This window comes from Siphateles boraxobius, unplaced genomic scaffold, assembly GCF_051911475.1.
Source record: "Siphateles boraxobius isolate OS27281-9 unplaced genomic scaffold, OSU_SipBor_1 22, whole genome shotgun sequence".
Classification (NCBI taxonomy): domain Eukaryota; kingdom Metazoa; phylum Chordata; class Actinopteri; order Cypriniformes; family Leuciscidae; genus Siphateles; species Siphateles boraxobius.
This window is the reverse complement of record NW_027508833.1, coordinates 8,835,001-8,857,243: the sequence shown is the minus strand read 5'-3', so window position 1 is coordinate 8,857,243 and position 22,243 is coordinate 8,835,001. Positions and strand designations below refer to the sequence as shown.

At 39.4% G+C, this 22,243-nt stretch overlaps 2 protein-coding genes across 2 annotated transcripts in view; one reads left to right on the top strand and one right to left on the bottom strand.

Annotated features, from left to right (window-relative positions):
- Positions 1-15,382, bottom strand: part of eipr1 (EARP complex and GARP complex interacting protein 1) — a 60,190-nt gene extending 44,808 nt beyond the window's left edge. The window contains exons 1-3 of the mRNA XM_077238588.1: positions 15,182-15,382; positions 13,995-14,078; positions 8,818-8,950 (exon numbers count right to left, since the gene is read on the bottom strand). Coding sequence (XP_077094703.1) covers positions 8,818-8,950; positions 13,995-14,078; positions 15,182-15,223 — 259 coding nt within the window. The 5' untranslated portion in view covers positions 15,224-15,382. The remainder of the gene's footprint in view (positions 1-8,817; positions 8,951-13,994; positions 14,079-15,181) is intronic.
- Positions 15,383-15,437: 55 nt separating this feature from the next.
- Positions 15,438-22,243, top strand: part of trappc12 (trafficking protein particle complex subunit 12) — a 41,162-nt gene continuing 34,356 nt past the window's right edge. Inside the window, exons 1-3 of the mRNA XM_077238575.1 lie at positions 15,438-15,538; positions 16,908-18,052; positions 20,857-20,973. Of these exons, the coding sequence (XP_077094690.1) occupies positions 16,928-18,052; positions 20,857-20,973 (1,242 nt within the window). The 5' untranslated portion in view covers positions 15,438-15,538; positions 16,908-16,927. The remainder of the gene's footprint in view (positions 15,539-16,907; positions 18,053-20,856; positions 20,974-22,243) is intronic.

Sequence of the window (22,243 nt, the reverse complement as noted above, 5' to 3'; positions counted from 1 at the left end):
ACTGGAGCTCTGTAGTTTAATTGTTATTATTACATGGCTTGGTTGAATACTAATATCGAATGCGGTCTGCTATTTCTTGATAACAGACCACTGCTAAGTATAACACACCATTGCCATGAAAACAGAGCATTGCCATGGACACAGTTCTGTTCATTCTGGAGCAATACAATCGTTTTTAAATCAATAAACTCCTTTATTTATTCAGAGATCGGCCGGTTACGCTATTACCTTATTCCAAACCGGACTATGCGTGACCCCTAAAATGGCCGTAAAAGCTTATGCAGAAACGGTGCGATTTGCAATTATAATATAATCTTTTGCTTTCTGCACCATCTTTGTCCGAGCCTTTGTCCTCCATTGCACTATTGAAAAGAGTCATGTGATCGTGTTCGAGTTAACGTCCTTCGCCACTGTCGTTTTTTCAATGAAGTACGACTCGCATTGACTGGGAATATCCGATCTGTCCAATTACATGGCAGATGCAGATGCACATATCTGATTCACATCAGATTTAATTCTACATGAATGAGGCCTGAAACCAGTTTGAGAGTATCAGAACCCATCCAGGTTTTTTCTTGCTAACACATTTGTGGGTCATATCCAATCTGTGTCACATCGGAGGAAAAAAAATCAGAATTGAACCATGTAATGTAAATGCGGCCTAAGTCTAACAGCTTCCGAGAAGATTTCCGAGTATGGTTGTTCTTGCCCTGATGCTACGCAGCCATGTCCTTGAGTGAAGGGGGGTAAACCATCTATGAGAAGGGGTTGTAGAGTCCTTAATGATCCTGGGAACCCTATTCCTGCATCTGAGTATGTAGATGTCTTCCACTGTTGGGAAACAGCTGCTAGTGATCTTCTGCAGCAGAGCAGTTTCTGTACCATACATATTGTAAGGATGCTCTCCACAGCACACCTGTAAAAATAATGTGAGGACTGTTGTTCCCAGGCCAGCCCGCTTGAGCCTCCTCAAGAAGCACAGGCGTTGATAGGCCTTCTTTATTAGGCTGACAGAGTTGGTGTGCTAGGTGAGGTCATTGTTGATGTGTACCCACAACTGGACAACATTTCCTTTAAAACTGGAAATGACCTCAACAGCTGCTCATCAACTACCAAAATCTGCTTTTTACTTTAAAGGGTTAGTTCACCCAAAAATGATAATTAGCCCATAAATTACTCACCGTGAAGCCATCCTATATGACATTCTTTTTTCAGCCGAACACAATCAGAGTTATATATAAAAAAAATATAAAAAAATTCCATCATGTATAAAAGTAATCCACACGGCTCCGGGGGGTTAATAAAGGCTTTCTGAAGCGAAGCTATGCGTTTGTGAAAGGAAAATACCCATATTTAAAACGTTATAATCTATAATCACTGGCTTCCTACAGATGGCCGTTCGCATAGATTTACTGTGTAAGACTAACTAACGCACAAAGTAATGATGAATGCGGAAGCTCAGAGGAAAGAGCAAAACAAAATACCAGTTGCGAATTTAAAAATTTGTTCAGTTTGTTGCACAGCCCTATTTGTTTAAATTGCAAGAGGCGTCTAAGCTTACGATACTCCTACATCCTATGTCATACCACGGGTTACTCTTGTGGTGCAAGTCGACTTGCGTAGTATGCGTACGGTCGTGTGGCGGAAGCTAGTTATTTTAGATTATAAAGTTATAAATATGGGTATTTTTCTTACAAACATCCATGGCTTCGTTTCAGAAGGCCTTTGTTAACCCCCCGGAGCTGTGTGGAGTATTTTTATATTGGATGGATGCATTTTTTTGGGCTTCAAATTTTCACCAGCCATTCACTCCCATTATAAACTTGGATTAGCCAGGAAATTTTTTAATACTACGCCAATTGTATTTGTCTGAAAGATGAATGTCATATACACCAAGGATGGCTTGAGGGTGAGTAGATCATGGGGTAATTTTTTACTATCCCTTTAATATGACAGATAATAATACACGTGGTGCCATAGAAAGCCAAATCGTGCTAAATCTGAGTTCATCGTAATTGGTCTGTCATTTAAACATGGCCAACAAACTAATTTTTAGTTGGGGCACAAAGACAAAACACCATCAAGATAACATACTGTAAACAAGACTCAAATAATGCAATAAACATGTGCTTGTAACATGTATGCTACACAAAGTCGTGGAAGGCATCTTTTTTCTGCCCGAAAATGCTTTTGCTCTGCTTTCACAACACTCGATGGCAGGGTGGCCAAAGGGTACGTGGAGGTCCCCCAGGTGGAGCATGCAGCTGCTATGCAGTTATGCCCGTAAAGTGCTGCCCACGTCTCCCAAAAAAATCACTGCGCGGTCCCTTGGGTAGACAATGTCCACACTTGTGGTCCAGGAGTGCAATCTCTGGCTAAACCGGGCCGAGTGGAGACTCCTGTGTTGAGTTTGTTTTTTTGTTCTGCCACTAGCACCACGGTACCCACATTTTCAACAAACGGCAATTTCCTCAATCTCTAGGCTCCACGAGGGCGCAGCTAACAGTGAGTGACGCTATGCCTTGCCACTCTCAGTCCACTCTTCTATCGCCAGTAGGCAAGAGTCTCGATTCAAGGACACAACACCTTCTCGCGCGTGCGTCTCCTGCCATTCCCTCACGGGAACCGTGGAGCAGGTACGTGTTGCATCGCAAACTCAGACTTCACTCCGGGACGCTATGCCTTCCAGGTCGGGTCCCTGTCCTCCACCTCGCTGCCCCACCGCGGGTACACCTGTGGTCCCACTGGTCCCGCTTGCTCGGGGTCTGGGAGCCTGGCGCCCTTGCTCCTCTACAGGAGGTGGGTGTTCGCTTTCTCAACTATCTCCACGACTGGCTCATCCTGGCTCACTCGCGAGATCAGTTGTGCGAACACAGGGACACAGTTGTCAGGGATCAGTTGTGCGAACACAGTTGTTTCGGGTCAACTGGGAAAAGAGCAAACTCTCCCCCTGCAGAGTATCTCTTTTCTTGATATGGAGTTGGACCATGACAGCACGTCTCACTAATGAGCGGGCTCAGTCCGTGCTGAACTGCTTGAATTCATTCAACGGCAGGACAGCGGTTCCACTGAAACTATATTAGAGGCTCTTGGGGCATATGGCTAGGCAGGACCGCCTCATTCTATATGCAGCGAATCAACATAAGATCAGTTTTACTTTAAGTACATGCAAAAATAAGAAGAAGAAATGAAGTGAAAAGAATTGAAGATCTGTCTTCGAGATTTCTGAAACTTATCAGAGTATTTAATATATTTGGAACTTTTACTTTTACTCAGTACATTTAAAGCATATTATCTGAGTTTTGACTTCACTGCAGAAAAAAATAACCTGCTATTATTACAAAATTAAGTACTGAAATATTGAAATAAATTATTTGCTGCCTCATTCTGTAACCTTCTGGGTGGTTGTTGAAAGCACACACGACGAAGATGAGGTGAAACCCAAACTTTACTGGTTAAGTTCAGGCAGAACAGAAACAACCACATCTAACATTAACGAGAACCGTCAAGGGACTGAACATAACAGGGAATATAAATACACAGGATGAAATGAGGAAATTAACTAGACACAGGTGGAGGAAGATTAACTAATCAGGGACTAAGAAGAACAAGTGCAGACAAGACAGAACATAATTGTGACACATTCTATGAAGATAATACACGTAAGATCAGTTTTACTGTACATACAAAATGAAAAGAAGTGAAGATCTGTCTTCAGTATTTACAGGCTTATTGAAATTCCACATCCACCACTGCTTAACTGTGATGAAAATCACTGCAATGCACAGTCACAAACGTCTTATTGCTTTTCTAAAATGACTGTAACAGCAATAAAATACAAAACTTTTTGAAACAGTTACATTTTGTAAATGTAAAAATGTAAATAGTTACAGTTAGAGTTAATGTATAGTGCAATATTCACTAATCCACTAATGAAGCTCAGTAGATTTCATTCTGCAGTTCTTTTTTCCTAGTAAAGCTGTTGAAATGCCTGTCACTGGTGTAGTGGAGCACACGCATATGGTAGCATCGATCAGCGCGGTTCTCAGATCAGATAATTCAGCGCTCAGCGCAGCATAAGGTGGCGGGCGGGGGTGATGATCGAGCCAGACTCTGTGCCGCCCGGCTACTCCATTAGCTTGAATGTCACGGTAATTACATTCCTCTTTTGAACTCCACTATGACATCTTGCACATTGGCCTCATCATAATGAAGATCGAAGGAAAAATGAAAAAAAAAAAAAAATCCCCGTTTTCACTCAGAAAAGAAATGTTCCCCCCTATGAGAACTGTCAGTAACCAGCCACGGGCGTCAGTCTTATAAACACGGATTTAATTAAAATTTTCACTTTCAATTGTTTCGTCATGTTTGTGTACGATTTTTAATTGCCTCGAGGCGAGTGCAAGAATGTGTCATATATTGCATTAACAGCCTGTGTGACATGACTGTTTGAGTGAACTCACAGCATACAGTATATAACCACATATAAAGTACAGTCTTTTGTGAACCGTCACCCACGAAGCAAAATTATTAACAAACAGAAAATCAAGTACAAAGCACTTGTAGCGGAAGAAAGCAGTGGAATCGTAAATGAAACATTATGTGCACAACTTGTGAGTATTTTAAGACAAGAATCCAAATCAAACCATTTCATTTTAAGACATCACAGTCATACTTGTGATAAAAAAGGCTGCTCTAAACGTAGACAGCAAAATCAAGCTGCCATATAAGATATCATGTTTGATCAAAACATAAAAAGTGTTCATTTTGATACAGTTGATTTTGAATTTAAAGAAGACCTATTATGCTTTTTACATGTTCACCTTTCTTTAGTGTATAATGTTGATAATCTTGAAAAATCTCTGCAAAGTTACAAAGCACAAATTCCCTCCAGCGGGAGTTATTCTCTATATCAGTGTCACAGTTTCTGAACTCCTGAATTGTAGTCTTGAGTTTCTTCCGGGAAACACACACGTCACAATATTCCTCATTTAAATAATTAATTTCCAGAATAAAGGGGTGGGGCCTGGTTGAGTCATTTAGTAGTGTGTTAAACTGGCGGTTATGGTAAGGGGCGGGACATTTCCCAAACACACTCGAAGCACTCGACCAATCACAACACATCTCTCCAGCCGACCAATCAGAGCACACTGTGCTTTTTAGAGGGAGGGGCTTCATAGAGACAGGAACTAAACAGAGTGTTACTGACAGACTGGGAAGAGAAGAGCTGCAACAATGAAGAAAATGGGAAAAAGATTTTCTTACATTTAAGCATGAAAACGATACTCGGTTACTAACGTAACCTCGGTTCTCTTTAGAAGAGGGAACGAGTATTGCGTAAGCTAGCTTACGCTACGGGTAAAGTCATCTTTGCTTGAGATATTGAAGCCAAAAATTATCCTTAATTTTGTATTTATTGTCAACGCAGTGCAGCAGCCAGCAGACCTAGAGCAGGCCATCTTGCGTGCTCATTGGCTGCCCTGCAGTAACTGCTGCAGCCTACGTTTGCGTTTAAGTGCGTTCTCGACCGCTATCATTTCCAGACAGTTTATATGAAAGCGTTTCTCTTGGTCTGACCACAGGCCAAAGGCCGGTCTGCCCTCGAAAACGGCGCCCCAACCTAGGTTGGAGACATCCGTTGAGATGACCAATCGGTGTGAAACAGCCCCCATTGTCACTCCACGCTGGTACCAGTCTGCCGCTAACCAGGTCTGCAGAGCCGAAACGCAGCTCTGAGTCACTCTGATTCGTCTGTTGCCTGAAATCCAAGCCCGGTGAGGCACTTGGGTATTCAGCCAGCATTGTAGCGGTCGCATGCGCAGCAGGCCCAGCTGAAGCACAGCCGCAGCTGATGCCATACAGCCTAGCATCCTCTGGAATGTCTTCAGAGGTGTAATGCTACCCTCCTGGAAAGACGCGGCTAGCTGTCGAACACGGCGCTTCATAGCCACAGAGTTCAGTTCTATTCCTATGAAGGAAACTGACTTACTGGTCAGTTGCTTTCCAGATCGCTGAGAATCACAGCTCTGTGAGATAACAGTTCTATCTCTGACTGGGCTAAAATCAGCCAATCATCCAAATAGTTCAGAATTCGCAGCCCTTTCACACTCAAGGGGGCGAGAGCCACATCCATGCACTTCGTAAATGTACGGGGCGCTAAGGATAGGCCGAATGGGAGGACGGTGTATTGATATGCCCAACCGTCGAAGGCGAATCTCAAGAATGGCCTGTGACGTGGGGCTATCGGGATCTGAAAGTATGCATCTTTCAGATCGAGAGATAAACCAGTCCCTCGGACGAATTTGCGCGAGGATTTGTCTGGTCGTGAGCATCTTGAACGGCCGTCTCATGAGAGCTTTGTTCAAATATCTCAGATCTAAGATAGGTCTTAGAGCTGCGTCCTTCTTGGGTGCGAGAAAAATAACGGCTGTAAAAGCCTGACTCGCTCTGAGAAAGAGGTACTGGTTCTATGGCCCCTTTGCACAGCAGTTTGGCTATTTCTGCACGGAGTAGATGCGCTACATCCGCTTTCACTTTCGTCCCGGTCTGCGCTCGAAAGCGAGGGGGACGGCGAGCGAACTGAAGCGAATAGCCTTGACTTATTGTGTTTAGCACCCATTCTGACACACCTGGAATAGCCTTCCATGCTTCTACATGTATAGATAGGGGCAAAATGGGCTCCGGGTTCCGTTCGCCGCGCTTCGCGGGCTCGGGAAACTGTACCGGAGGCATGAACGGGGTGCGCGCACTCTCTGATCTCAGTAACGGCGGCTCGCTGACAGCTGTAACTGCCTGTACTACTTGAGATGACCCGATTACTGGGAATGGGTAACATTTCGTGGCGATATTTATCGCGAGCAGAACCTGGGGTGAAGTGTTTGTCAGTAAGCGTGAGCGCTCTTAAGCGGGCACGTAACTTACATTCATAACATGGCCGCTGTGAGGCTGTTGCCGTGTAACAGAGCGGGCAACGAGTAGGTGTGAGCACAGATTTGTGTGCACATTCTCTACATCTCACAGTCGAGCGGCATTTGACAGCTTTAGGAGAGTGGGCTCTGTGAGTGTGAGAGACACGGGGGTAACGTGCTTGCATGTAGGGTTGAACACTGAGATGTGGGCACATTGCTACACTTAGAGCACCACGGCATGAGCCGGATAACCAGACGTTATACTCTTGAGATTTTGCAGGCGAGCGGGTAGCATTACCGGCTCGTTGGCTGCCGAATACATCGCTGCAGTAGCCTTTTCTTAGGGGCCTGACAGGGCGAGATGTTTCAATGGTGGTCCGGCCGCGGCGCGAATCAACCATATTTTGAGAGATTTGTCTGGGTCGCCGTAGCAACGGCGGTTGTGTGCAGGCGAGCGGGTTGTTTTACCGGCTCGTTGGCTGCCAAATACGCCGCTGCTTTTGTACGTAGCTTTTGTAGCCTTCTTGGATCGAGGAGGAGGCGGAGTTATGAGAACTCGACCACTCCTCGCTGTCCGATGTCAGGATGGAACAGCTGTCACCTAGGTTCGTTCCTTCAGCTTCGTCCCCTGAGGCGGTGGCAGTGCGGGCCGAAGCTGGCAACTGCGCGTCCAGGAGGGACGGAGAAGGAGAGAGAGAAGCTGGCGGGATGTAACGTAAGCGCTTCCCATGTTCCGGGCCCAGGCAGAGAGCGCAGATCACATGACGCTCTCCGGCGCAGGGCAAGGCTCTGCACGAGCCACAGGATATGCGAGACATTTTTAGAAAAACGCCTCGCGCTCTTTTAGAAAGAACACAGTAAGCAATAGCATTAAAAGGATATTCGTCGCCGAATGGCGTAGCAGGCACGGAAGGCTGAAGGCGGCGAAGCCGGCTGGCTTCCTCAGGCTCTTTCCTCTGCTTGCTGGTCGCTGGTTTCAACGGCGACGGCTTCTCTCAGAGTCCAGCGATGCGGAGAGCTTCGCTGAAGATAATGAAATCAGTGACGCAGCCTACGAGGCTGGCTTTTATACGCTAAGCCACCCCCATTTTGGCGGGCTATGACGCGTAAGGGCGCGAAGCACCCTCATAGGACGTGACGTGAGGCGCGCGGCTCAGTGGTAGGCTGCAGCAGTTGCCGCAGGGCAGCCAATGAGCACGCAAGATGGCCTGCTCTAGGTCTGCTGGCTGCTGCACTGCGTTGACAATAAATACAAAATTAAGGATAATTTTTGGCTTCAATATCTCGAGCAAAGATGACTTTACCCGTAGCGTAAGCTAGCTTAGGTAATACGAGGAACCTCTCGTAAGAGAACCTGTTCTAGTGGAGCCCAAAAACAAAATCAAGACTTTGTAGAAGGGCAAAATATGTCCTCTTTAAGAGTTCAAAAATGTCTGTCTCCTGCAAGTTTTCCTACACTTTAAAAAAATAAAAGTTTATAAAAGGGTGTTTTCACAGAAATGCCATAGTAGAAATATTTTTGGTTCCCCAAAATAACTTTCAGAGAGCAGTTGTTAAAATAACCATGTTTTTCTTAGTGTAATAACTTTTTAATAATCAATTGAACTATAAAGAACCTTTTGAGCATTTGAAAGGTTCCGTGGATGTTAAACTTTCTTCATGAATCCACAGATGCAAATAATGATATAATACACACAAACTTTTTTTGAGCATTTGAAAGGTTCCGTGGATGTTAAACTTTCTTCATGAATCCACAGATGCAAATAATGATATAATAATGATGCCAAGTGTAGTGTAGTCAGTTGAGTGTAGTCATTTCTATTATCGGTAGCTCAAAGTGAACAAATATAGGCAGCCTTAAAACACAAACTATGTGTCTACATGTTGTGAGAGGAAGAGAAAGACTCACTCTTGTTGTAGCAGGTGGTCAGCACTCCCTTGTCTGCAGGGCTGCCGCTGATGTGCCATATCTCACCTGCATCGTGCAGGAGCACGCTCTTATTAATCATATTATTCTCATCATCAAAGTCAATGATGTGAATCTGCGGACGAGAAAAAGAAAAGCACAGCTTTGAGGAGAGCGTCCTGATGGCAGTTAAAAGAGCTGGGACTTCACTCGCAGATATTTACTTTAATATGACAGGAAATTAAATCTCAAACACCTTTTAACTTCACACACTTCAGACACTGATTTCCCAGCTTTTATTTCAACTTTGAAGTGACTGCGTCTTTTGAACTTATGTTAGATGCCTTATGAAAAAAGAAAACGCGGTTCGCGGTTGCTGCGGTTACTTGCGTTTCTCTGCGGTTGGCCTGTCAGTAGCACGGTACTGCGATATTGCGGTTATCGCGACAGCCCTACCTTTAAGTAAATTTCAAATGCAAAATGTAATTGTGTACACATAACAAAATCCTCTTTGAAATCAGCAATACTTCCAATCTGTGTTTTTGTCCTGTTTTTCACTAAAAGTATCTAAACATCTTTAAAACAAGATAAATTCACTGGGGAGGCCAAAGTTCTAAATAGATATCTTGAATATTTTATTTGGATAAATACATTTATAATCTTGAGATTAGATTATTTAAATAAACATTATTTTTCTTTTTAAGAAATTGAGTGACATTTCAAGTATTATATATTGTATATATGCAAGATTTTAAAGCAGTGGAGTATGCAACACCATCAAGATAAACAATCGAGATTTGCTTGATTCAGGAAATATTAAATGTGAAACCTATACGATTATATTAAAAGATTTTACTGATTTATTGATTTTATTTTACCTCGTTTACACTTAAAAAATATCTAAATGTATTCAATTAAAGCGAGTTTCACCATGAATACATTTTGTAAATACAAGCTTTACAAATTCTCCTGAAAAACATACCTTTAATTTACATAAAGTCTTATATTTTCAAAGAGTCTTTCTAATTTCAAAATGTCTGTTACTTTGAAACGTATACACTTCAAGCATAAATCAAATGTCTTATTTTTTTAAGCATTTTGTCATTGTTATATAGTTGTTCTTAGGGCCCAAGCCCTGAAAGGGCATAGAGCCCTATTGTTTTCGTAAGGATTATTTATAATTATTATTATTATTATTATTTTTCTGTCAACCTTTCGGGGACTTTTGGGGCTCTTACCATGCTCAAAAACTCTTGAAACTTTGCACACAGGTCAGAACCCGCGACCATCAGAGCCGGGCTGAAGCTGGTACCCGGGCGTGGTAGGGGGGCTCGACAGTGCCCCCTTGAACGGGGTCTGAAAACTTGGTCCATAAACCAGGTAGGGTGATAGTTTAGATTAACCCTTTAAATGCTGGTTGCTTTTGCCAGCATTTAAGGAAAATACATGTCTTAAGCCTTTTATTTTATAAATAAGTTTTATTAATAAAGTAAAGGGATAGAACCAGTTTATTTGTAGTGCATTGTCAATAGTTTTATATAATTAGTTTATTAATTAAATTAACTTGGTCCATAAACTTGATCTGAAAACGTGGTCCATAAATCAAACACACTTGCATGTAATAATGTAAAACTCGGTACACATCTAGATCTCATCGGGCCGAAACAACTTTCGTGCTCTAAGTTTTAAGCCAGCCCAATAGGAAATCGGCTATTTTGGTCTGAATGTGGATTATTTGATATTTCAAACTTGAGTTTTTAGCTACTTCTCCTAAGTGGTTTATTTTATGCAAACCAAACTTTTTCAACATGATGAAAATACATGAAAGATGCTAAATTGTGAAGAGATATTGAATATCTCAAACGGTTTTGCTATGGCGAGGGATTAAAGTCATGTCAAAAAGAGAACAGGAAAAGCTTCATATCTTTTTAAAATTGAGTGCTATTTGGTTAAACAAAAAAATCATACATAGGGCTATACTGCCTTCTTGTGTCCAAAATAATATCAAAATACTAAATAAAACTCAGGTAGACCTATTGTATTTATATATAAATATATTCCCCCGATTAATCAACATGTGACACCAGCGATCGCTAATATAAAAGTAAAAGTATACGTTTGCACGGACATCACGGTGGCACTCGCAGAGCGCCCAAATGAATTCGTATGGAAGTAGGAATGAATGAACTAAAAAATGTTCGCTCTGTTCTGCTCGCTCCTCTCCATGGTCCCGCACCGTTATGAATGCCTGTGCAGCCGTGAACTTTTTAGTTTAATTTTAAAATGATCGCCATTTCGGGGACCGATTGCTTGAATTGTGAGTTCAAAGCGCGCGCGCACACACACACACAACACACACACACACACACACACACACACACACACACACACACACACACACACACACACACACACACACACACACACACACACACACACACACACACACACACACACACACACACACACACACACACACACACACACACACACATTGTGCATTCCAGCATTGCAATCTTGACATCACAGTATGTTCATTATAGTCAACCTAACATATAATAATTACACTGCTCTGTTTAAATATTCAGTAGTACAATTTGTACCATTCAGCGTAAGCACCGCTCCACTATGATGTTTCCAAGCAAATTTTTGCGCATGTGAATAGGATGATTTGTTCCATCGATATTAAAACGTGAGTTTATGACGATACATATATATATATATATATATATATATATATATATATATATATATATATATATATATATATATATATACACACACTCATATATATATAGCAATGAAAGGGCCAAAGCTGGCGGCACTGCCACCCTGGTGCCTTTAGGTAACTAAAGGCACTGGGGTTGCGGTGCCACCGGCTTGGGCCCGTCATCGCTGCTCGCAGCTATATTTATATTATTGTATTTTGTGTTTGATGTGTATGGTAGAAATAGAATATTGCTGATGTAAGAATGATTCTTCACCTATACTGATTTGAATATATGGATGGCATATTAACTAGCTGTATGCAAAACTAGACCAAAAGGTATTTGTCTTGCTGCCCCCTGACGTGAGCATGTTAGTCTGAAAAAGAGAGAGCACATGCATACGTGAGAGCATCTCTGCCTTTCAGGCTCCTGTAAGTTGGATAGAAAGCCATTAACCTTGGGTTGGACTGCACTGAAGGAGAATTATTAGGCAACGTTATAATTTTATGGAAGAAAGCAATACAAATAAATTCTAATGGCTGGACAGGATAATTGGAGGCGTTGGAAGGTTCTGTAATGAGTGCTGGGGTTAGAGAGACTTGCTTGTGATTTATCAGCCTGTGCTGTACTGATGTCAAGTGAATTATCACATGGGCCTCGTGTCTTGCCGTAGTCATTACGTGAAGGAGGGGTCAGGGGCTCAGGTAGGGAATGGCCTCCACTTTAGGTTCATTCATGGTTAGGACGTTGGTAAAGTGTCATATCAGTAATGACACACAGGCCTCAGTATGTCTCTCTGCTGCTCGAGGGCTGAAGGAAATGACCTGCTGTAGAGTAAGTTTATAAAGCCGAAGTCTTTTTAAACACAGCAAATAATCATTTTCTTACCATACTAATAATTTTGATACTGTGTATGCTTAAAAGAAGAAAAAAATATTTATTTAGCAGTTGCCAAGTGAGAAAATCATCTTAAAGACAGTGGTGCTCATAAGCTATATGCTAAATATGCAAAATGCTTGTCATTTTTAAAAATAAGAAAAATATAATTAAGTTTTTTGATTGAGTGCATGCCTGCCCAGATGAAGCTATGATATTTCACAGGTACTTCAGAAAATACGACTGAATTTACACAAATGATGCAGTTCAATAGTTGACATACATATCCTCCTTAATATTCTTTTATCACAGCTCTGGTCTGGTTTGTCCAAGTTTTACAGCACTCATACGTAAAGATTATAAAGGGCTGCAAACAGCCAGGAGTCAACAAACAATTTTAAATGATTAGTTAGTTTGTACAAAAGGAACACAAAAGAAGACATCTTGAAGAATGAAAGTCAATGGGTTCCAGTGATGTTTTGGACCCCACTGAGTTTCATTGTATGGACAAAAACTGTTGAAACATCAAAATATCTTCCTTCATGTTCCACAGGAAAATAAAGTCAAACAGATTTGGATGTGGAACAACATGTGTGACTAAATTCATTTATTTTTGCCATATTCAATTTTTTCCCTTTTATAACCAAGGTAATGTAAATGTTTGAGCAGAGTCATTTGCGTAATTTCAGTTACTACTTTATCTAGAATATACTGTATGTTATTCAGTTTCATTGGGGCAAATAATGCATGATCGTATTTATTTATTTATTTATCTTATTTATTAGTAACCTTTATTTTTCTATTTTCTATATTTTTCTGATGTATGATCTTATTCATTATTAATCTTACCAATCTTATTGTTTATCTTATTGATTGTCATTTCATTATCTTGTTTATCTATTATTTTATTGATTATATTTAATAATTATTTATTTTATAACTTTATTTATACTATTATAATTATTATTATCTTATATATATTTTTCTTAATTTATTATTTTGTCTTCTTATTTAAAAAAAATGCTAAACATCTTAAAGATTATTCAATATAAACAGTTAATGATGAGAACAACTCTATAATCTGAAAGCAAAAAAGAAAAGTCTAAAAATTGTTAATAAACAGGGGGAGTGTTTGGGAAATCTGTTTGCAAACAGTAATTTGTAGTTTGTCACTATTAAGAACTAATTGCTGACTAAATTAAAACAAAAATATTCTTCAACTATTAAATCAAAGTCTGATATAAACAACAATCAAATCGCAACAGGTTTTATATAGTTGTTGGAGAGTCATGAATTACACCTTGACATGCAGTACAACTGCCAGCATGTCCTAACAAGGGCCGATGTAACAAAGCAACAAGTGATAAACGCTTTCTCTTACATGTTAATCTGTGATTTGGTCCTAACCTCCCATGACAGATTCATATAATTGGTTGTGCTTTATTTCCATGGCATCGTCCTACTTAGTGTTTTATGACATGAATTAACAATAAATATGAAACAGACTTATTCAAAAACCTGTTCTAACGAGTCCTGCAACTTCCTGAAACTCTTTGCCATTGAGACAACTGGGAAAAAGAATGTACATTCACTCACCTGGTTATCAAATTTGAGTGACTGTGTGCCCACTAGAAACCTGATGGCATCTGTCTCAGCTGTCTGAGCTGCCAGAGCACGCGCCTGAAAACATGCGGACAAGACGACAGCCCATGCATTAATCATACACAGCTAAAATACAAGAAAATACAATACATATCTGACACAAAATGCCTATAGCTGCAACCGACCTACCTGCATTTTTGGGTATTATAGGACAGATGGGCTCATGTTTTCTTAAGCACGTACAAACAAAAATTTACCAAAACCATGTACCATATGTATGTATATATATTGCTGCAGTAATTCAGGCAAAAGAAGCCCCAACTAAGTATTGAGTGCTGTACATGCTCATACTTTTCATGTTCATACTTTTCAGTTGGCCAACATTTCCAAAAAATCCTTTTTTTTGTATTGGTCATAAGGAATATTCTAGTTTTCAGAGATACTGAATTTGGGATTTTCATTAGTTGTCAGATTTAATCATCACAATTAAATGAAATAAACATTTGAAATATATCAGTCTGTGTGTAATGAATGAATATAATATCCAAATTTCACTTTTTGAATGGAATTACTGAAATAAATCAACTTTTTAATGATATTCTAATTATATGACCAGCACCTGTGTGTATATATATATATATATATATATATATATACGTACAAACTAAAATTTACCAAAACCATCTGCCAATTTTAGTTTGTACATGCTCAAGAAAACATGAGCCCATCTGTCCTATAATACCCAAAAATGCAGGTAGGTATAATAATGCAGCTGTAGGCATTTTAGCTACATATACTATAAGTATACATATACTTAGCTGCATAGCCTATACTATGAATGCCATATTATCATATATATATATATATATATATATATATATATATATATATATATATATATATATATATAGCCTATATGATAATATGGCATTCATAGTATATGTAGCTAAGTGCTTATGGTTATATTACCTTCTGATTCCATACTTATACATTGTTTGTGATAGATATTTGGAACGGAACATTTCTCTCCATTTGTCATGTTTAATATAAAAACATGTTTAAAAACCATCTTATATTAATAATGTAAATATTACAACAGTGAAACATAGTTACCAGTTCATTATGTATCTATATGAGATTGTTGTGTGCAAGAATGAAAAAGGTAAACAGAGCTACAGTACCTGGAACTCCAGGCCATAAATAACCGGTGCATCATCCTCCATCTTCAGTTATTCATTTATTAATTTAAGATTTAATTCAGAGTAAAACATTCTCCTGTTTATCAAATACTTGTGACATGTACAGCAGTTCCGCGAGAGTAAAATGAAACTTACGAAAACGGCGTACGGGAAATACCGTAACCCTGTTCTCTGTATGTTCGCACTTTGTGTTTTGCAAACGGAAGTGTTTTCGAGAATACCAGTCTCCTCCGTAGCACAGATGTTTGACACCTTTCGCACACCGTAGGGTTCTCTTCTTACGTCAGTGCGCATGCGTGTGTTTACACTGCTGTCATCACAGCGTTCATTTCACTTAAGGTAAAATCATGTGTTTACTGATTTATCATAATGTAATTTCTCTCTGTGGGGAAGTATTGTGAAGAATAAGACGGTCTCCTAAATGTTAAGTTAACAGTTATGGCATTTTAGTCTACATTCATCATGTTGTTGCTACAGAGGTCTTCAGACATGCATGCAGTATATTATTGATAAACTGTATTTTAATCATAATTATTTTGTGCTAATTTTCTCCCTCACAATGTTTGGATTTCTATCATTATTTATATAATGAATCAATGGAGCTCATTTGACATTCTGTTATTCGTATTATTTGGAAACGAAAAGGGTTTTATTTCTTTAAAAAGGCTTAAAACTTATTTGTCAAATCAGATTTCTCTAGTATTTAGTCTTTTGATGTTATCAATAGTGCGTTAAATAAATGTTTATTTAAATATTATTTCACAAACTTCAGCGAAAAACGAGCAATAGAATATGTCAAAAAGAAACCAGAGAAACACTGTAAGAATGACCTTGTGAAAAGAAGTTTGCTTAATTGTATTGAATGTAAACAATTATTTGTGTTTGTATTGTAATTCAAATCTGTTTTTTTATTGTTTTTTTTGTGTAAAAACTGTACTTAATATAACTGTATAATATAATATTAATGAAATTCCTAAAGAGAGTACACTTTCATGAATGTGTCTTAACATAGACTACTTAAAGAAATATCTTGTGAAAATATAACATAACATAAGATTTATAAGCTTTTTTGTTTTAGGCTGGTCATTTTTACCTCAAGTGTGACAAGGTGAGGAAAAAAATCCCCCAAAAAATCTGGAAGTGAAAATTTGGAAGTGTGTATAGTATACCCAGTGTGAGCAAAAGTCAGCGCGTTTTACTCCAAAACGATAACATTAACTTACATTTTCCGGGTAAAAGAAAATCACCTCCGGGTTAAAATGACCCGAACAAAACATAAATGTACTAAAAGTGCAACTTGTTACAAACGTGTCATTACAACATTTAAATATTTATTTTATTTAAATACATGACATACTTTAAAAAAGAATAACATTAAACTATATTTTAGTTTATCATACGTACATTTCAGTCAGCTGTGCACTTTAACCATAATTCAAAGACAAAAGGAGTAATTATGAAATTACATATAAATTTGTACTTAAGTCCTACTTAATTTGGTCATAAAAACACTCAGCTAAATGCATTTAATAGAAATTCAAACTATAATACATTTTCATTAAATGCAGTTAAGTGTCTGAAAACATCACATTCAGTTCGCACTGAAGTATATATTATATCTGTAATAAGAATGCTAAAGTGTACTTCTTATTCACAAGGGTGTTTACTTAATTCATTGATCTGTGTTTTGTTTGACTGGGAATGACAGGGAACATCCAGCCTGGAGTCATGGACATCAGTGAAGGTCCATCTCAGAGGCCTGTTACACTGGATATAGATGGAGAGACGCCAGAAGCCTCTGTCACGCCCCAGACTGACCCAACAGAAACGTCTTTCCAGGAGGAGAGCATCGACCTGGATGCCGAAGCGTTTGTTTCCCCACCAGACGACAGCATTCACTCTGAGAGCTTAATAGACAAGCTGAATGACCAAATGATGGAGAGCGTGATGATCTCAGACTCCCCTAACAGCGAGGAAGAGGACGTTGTTCCCATCGACTCACTTTTGGGGCTGAATGAAGATGAGGAAGCGCTTTTGTCCAAAACACCGGATGAAGATACAGCAGAACAAAAGGATGAAGACACTGCTGAACCTGAGGACACATCAGAGGCTTTATTGGAAGAAGAGAACGAAGACGAGAAGATTGCACAGGCGGATGACAAAAGGGAAATTGATCCTCAGGACGACCCAAACACAGAGGCTCCTGGAGTTCAGGAATCAGGACTTGAGGTGAATACTGATACGTCCCCCAAAGAGGAGCCTATCCCGGTGTGTACTATCTTCAGCCAGGCTGTGCAACCCAAAGCACACGCCCTGATACCTGACGGCTTTCAGCCAACGCTAGTAAAATCTCCAAGTTTTACCATCGGCAGCACAGACACCCCCAACAAACTCATCCCTCAAGTGTGCCAGCCCAGTCCCAGCCTCAGTAAGTTCTTCACGGAAAACTGCGTGGTCAACCCCGCCTCAGACTTCTTCGATTCCTTCACCACATCCACTTCTTTCATATCAATCAGCAACCCAAATGCAGAGTCGGCAAAGACTCCAGATTCTCCGTCGGGCCCCGGGCCTCAGGAAGCTGTACCGACCAGCACGTACTTCACCCCTACCACTACGAAACCGCAAGAAAGTCCCGCGGAGCCCGTGAACAAACTCCAGGCTGTGTTCTCAAGCTGTGACGACCCTTTCGCAAGCGCTCTAATCACCAGTGATCTGGATAAGCGCTATGACGCCTGGCTTCCCTCAGACGACACCAGGAAGATTCTGATATCAGTGGCCACACAGCAGATCAGTCCTGTTCAGATAGACCGAGAGCAGCTGGCCATGCCTGGACTCAAGTTTGACAACCTACAGGTCAGTGCAGTTTTGCAAAATTACATTTTCAAATTTCTGATTTGACCATTCTGCTAAATGGAATGTGTTGCATAAAGATTCTTGAACATTTTTTTTTATTCAAAGCAAAAACTGGGTGCAGGTTTGATGTGAAATAAGAGTATATAATGACAGAATAACTTTTTTTTTATAGGTGTTCATTTAAAGACCACATTAATTCAAAAGTTGCTTTTTGTGCCTTTTATTCGATAGGCTATTTATTAGAGGCAGTCAGATATGTTACATTTGGGATTACTCTAGCATAGGGGTGTGCGAAATAATGTTAGCAAAAGTACCGACTTCGATACCAAATGTGACAATACCAGCATTTCCCTCTAGCATTTTGAGCAATGTTGAACTGATTCTTAAACACCTGTGATTGTCTTCAAGCGCTCAAAATACATATATGTCTGTGACACATATATGTCTGTGATTGGCCATTGTGTTCACACGCTCAACATATATGACTGTGATTGGCCATTGCGTTCATGAGCTCAACATATGTCTCTGATTGGCCATTGTGTTCACACGCTTAACATATATGATTGTGATTGGCCAATGCGTTCATGAGCTCAACATATATGTCTCTGATTGGCCATTGTGTTCACGCGCTTAACATATATGACTGTGATTGGCCATTGTGTTCACGCGCTTAACATATATGACTGTGATTGGCCATTGCCGGGAGCGTTTGGAAGCAGGCGTCTATCAGCCGATCCCTAATACATCTGTATGTATCAGGCTTAAGCGCTCAGTGAAGACAACATATTTTTGAAGCGTTGATCATTGTAGCTAATCAGAGATATTTATGTTGAGCGCATGAACACAATGGCCAATTACAGTCATATGTTGAGCATATGAACACATTGGCCAATCACAGACATATATGTTGAGCGTGTGAACACAATGGCCAATCACAGTCATATATGTTGAGCTTGTGAACACAATGGCCAATCACAGTCATATATGTTGAGCGTGTGAACACAATGGCCAATCACAGACATGTTGAGCGTGTAAACACAATGGCCAATCACACAGTTATGTTGAGCGTGTGAACACAATGGCCAATCAGAGGTGTTTAAGAATTCGTTCAACAGCTTTCAGAATGCTAGAGGGAAATGCACCGAAGTCGGTTCTTTTGACAACACTAGTGCGATATCACGATTTTGATTGTGAACGATTCAAATCTCTCCACAATCTGCTTTTGAAGAAATATCGTAGTATCGTGCCACAGTGCGTTCTATCAGTCCTGGCGCCTTCGTCCCAAACATACTGTACAACGCGACTTACATTCACATCACATGTTGATGCCGAGGTAGGGTTACATTCATGTGACATTACAGTTATTTACAAACATAAAAGTTTATTATTTGCATGCTTTTTAAAGCCTTGCCTGTTAAACATTTTAGTCACATGCTGTTTTGAGCGCATACACCCGAAGCACGCGCACACTAAAATCCTATCAAACAGCTTGTGAGTATTAAACTAAGTTATCTTTTGCATCTTATCACGCTTAAACTGTAAAATGCACACAAGGTTTACATAAACGCAAGCGGTTATGTCTTAAGTGAACGTAATCAGTTGGGAGAAAACCGAATGCGTGTCTGTATATTAGATCCATGCATGAGGTCTTAAGTGACGGCAGCCCAATAAACCTGCTGCCGCTTGTCATTAATGTTGATTAAACAACAAAAGACGAAGAGAAAATCACTTACTGCTCCTCACTGAATAATTTTAGCGGCTTTAATAAGAATCATGTTTTTTTTTACATGTGTTTATTCAATTTTGTACTTGAATACTACTGTAAATACCCCTACTGTGAAAAAATAAAGCATTGTGTATTTCACTTTTTTATTATAATGTAGGCTATTTGTAATGAACACCTTTGTTCTTTTTTTTTAATGACAAAGATAACATAAGGCTACATTTTAAAAATTAATTAATTAGTTAGTTAGTTTGGCTGTACTGTGCAGTCACTTGTAAAAAAATAAACAAAATAGTAAAACCAACATACATTTTTTTTTAATAAAATCGTGATTTTCCTGAAAGAAATTGTAACATGATATTTTTGCCATATCGCCTATCCTTACTCTGCTATAACATTAAATTATTAGAAATTATTATTTCAAATAAATGCTCTTCTTTTGAACTCTGTTCATCAAAGAATCTTGAATTAAAAAATAGAAATGTATATACATATATGAGGCAGGACAACTTTTTTCAACACTGATAATAATCACAAATGTTCCTTAAGCTACAAATCAGCATATTAGAATGATTTCTGAAGGGCCATGTTGTCCACACATAAAATTCAGGAGATCACATGAGGAAACAATAAACACAACCACATTTAACACTGATTATGCCAGACAAAAGAACTAGGGAAAAACAGGGTTTAAAACATGGGGAGAGTAATCAAGAAAAAACAACAGGTGTGTAGAACTAATTAACAACCATGGAAACTGACTAGGGAGCACAGGCAAAACAGAAGCAAAGCACAATGAAACTAAATCAAAACCTAACATACATGTTACATGTGACACTGAAGACTGGAGTAATGATGCTCAAAATTCAGCTTTGATCACAGGAATAAATTACATTTTAAAATATATTCACAGAAAACAGTTATTTTAACAATGTCCGTTTCATAGCGTCTTTAAACTGCAGTAAATAAAAGTGAAGACATAGTGAATAATTATCTCTGTCAGTCTCTGTTTCGTTGTCCTCAGTGTGGGAACGCTCTGAAACAGTAATAAAAGCAGAAACGCAATCTGTGTGATTTGCAGGGCGACGCGGTGAAAGATCTCATGCAGCGTTTTCTGGGTGACCAGGCAGCAATGAAGAGACAGGTGCTCTCGGCCAACTCAGTGGAGCAGAACTCCCTGGGACTCAAGCAACTAATAGTGAGTAGCAGATCATGATTGTTCCTTCACGTGCTCCTTAATTTTCTAATAATTTCAACGTCACATTTTAAAAGGAGAGTTGGAGGTGAGTGTTATTAATGGCGTAGCTCCACTTTGTGTTCTTGTTCACCATCTCCATTTCTTTTTTGAGTTTTATGACTGTTCAAAATCTGCAATTTGCTCCAGACTGGAAATCGGGGTAAAAATCTGAGCTAAAATCTTCTACTGTAATGTATTGGTAAAGTCGCAGTGTTTCATGATTTAGATATAGTACCATTGTAGTCACTCATCATATAGTTATTGAATTAAATCTTTTTACAATAAGCAATTGATGGATTATTTCCACCTCCAGCAACGACCAGAATGTGACACAGTAATTCACAACTATGTGACGATGTGTCCTGCTCTGTGTTGATTTCTAAACTCCAGACCTCATCCACATGACATTCACACAAGTTCTTGCTTGAAATTATTGAAGTCAAGACATGTCTTTTCCTCGTTCCCACGTGCAAATATCATTAAGCAATCCCAGCTGTGTAGATAACTCTTGCATTATTTACACTTTGACCTATTTTACTGTTGATATTGTATTACAACTTGGTGATATATACTTAAAATATCTGGTGTAGGATTTTACCATTTTCACTCAGAAATTGTAATGACAAATAATTACAAAGAAACAGCAAGTAACACCTTGAATTAAACATGAGATTTTGAAGTTGAAATACTGAAATAGTATTTTTTTTTTTTTTGTAAAATGTAGGCTACTCCAATAATCTAATTTTATTTACAACTTACAAGAACATTTCTTTTAACAGTGTAGTTAAATTCTATCTTAATATTTTTATGACTTTTGACTATTTTTAATTTATAAAATCTATAATCTATTTGTTTACTCTAAAATGACTTAAAGGTAGGGTATGTGATTAGGAAAACGACCGGCAGATTTTGAAAATACACAATTCAAATGGTCCTACCTTCTTTCCTCCAACGCTGGCTCTGACTCCACCCATTCGGGGAACATGGACACGCAATCATGCACGAGCGAAAACTCGAGAGATTGTAATGACGATTTACTACTAATCATGGAATCGGCTTTACTGACGAGATGTGCATGCATCACAAGCTTTGAGTATGCGCACGTAGGGGGTCACGCGCGCTGGGGAGAGGGGGGTGTGGTACAACCGTTTGATTGACGAACTTACTGTGATTCCAGGTGGTCTTGGAAATGATTGGCTTTTTTTTTTCGAGTCCTGCCCGTTCCACAGAT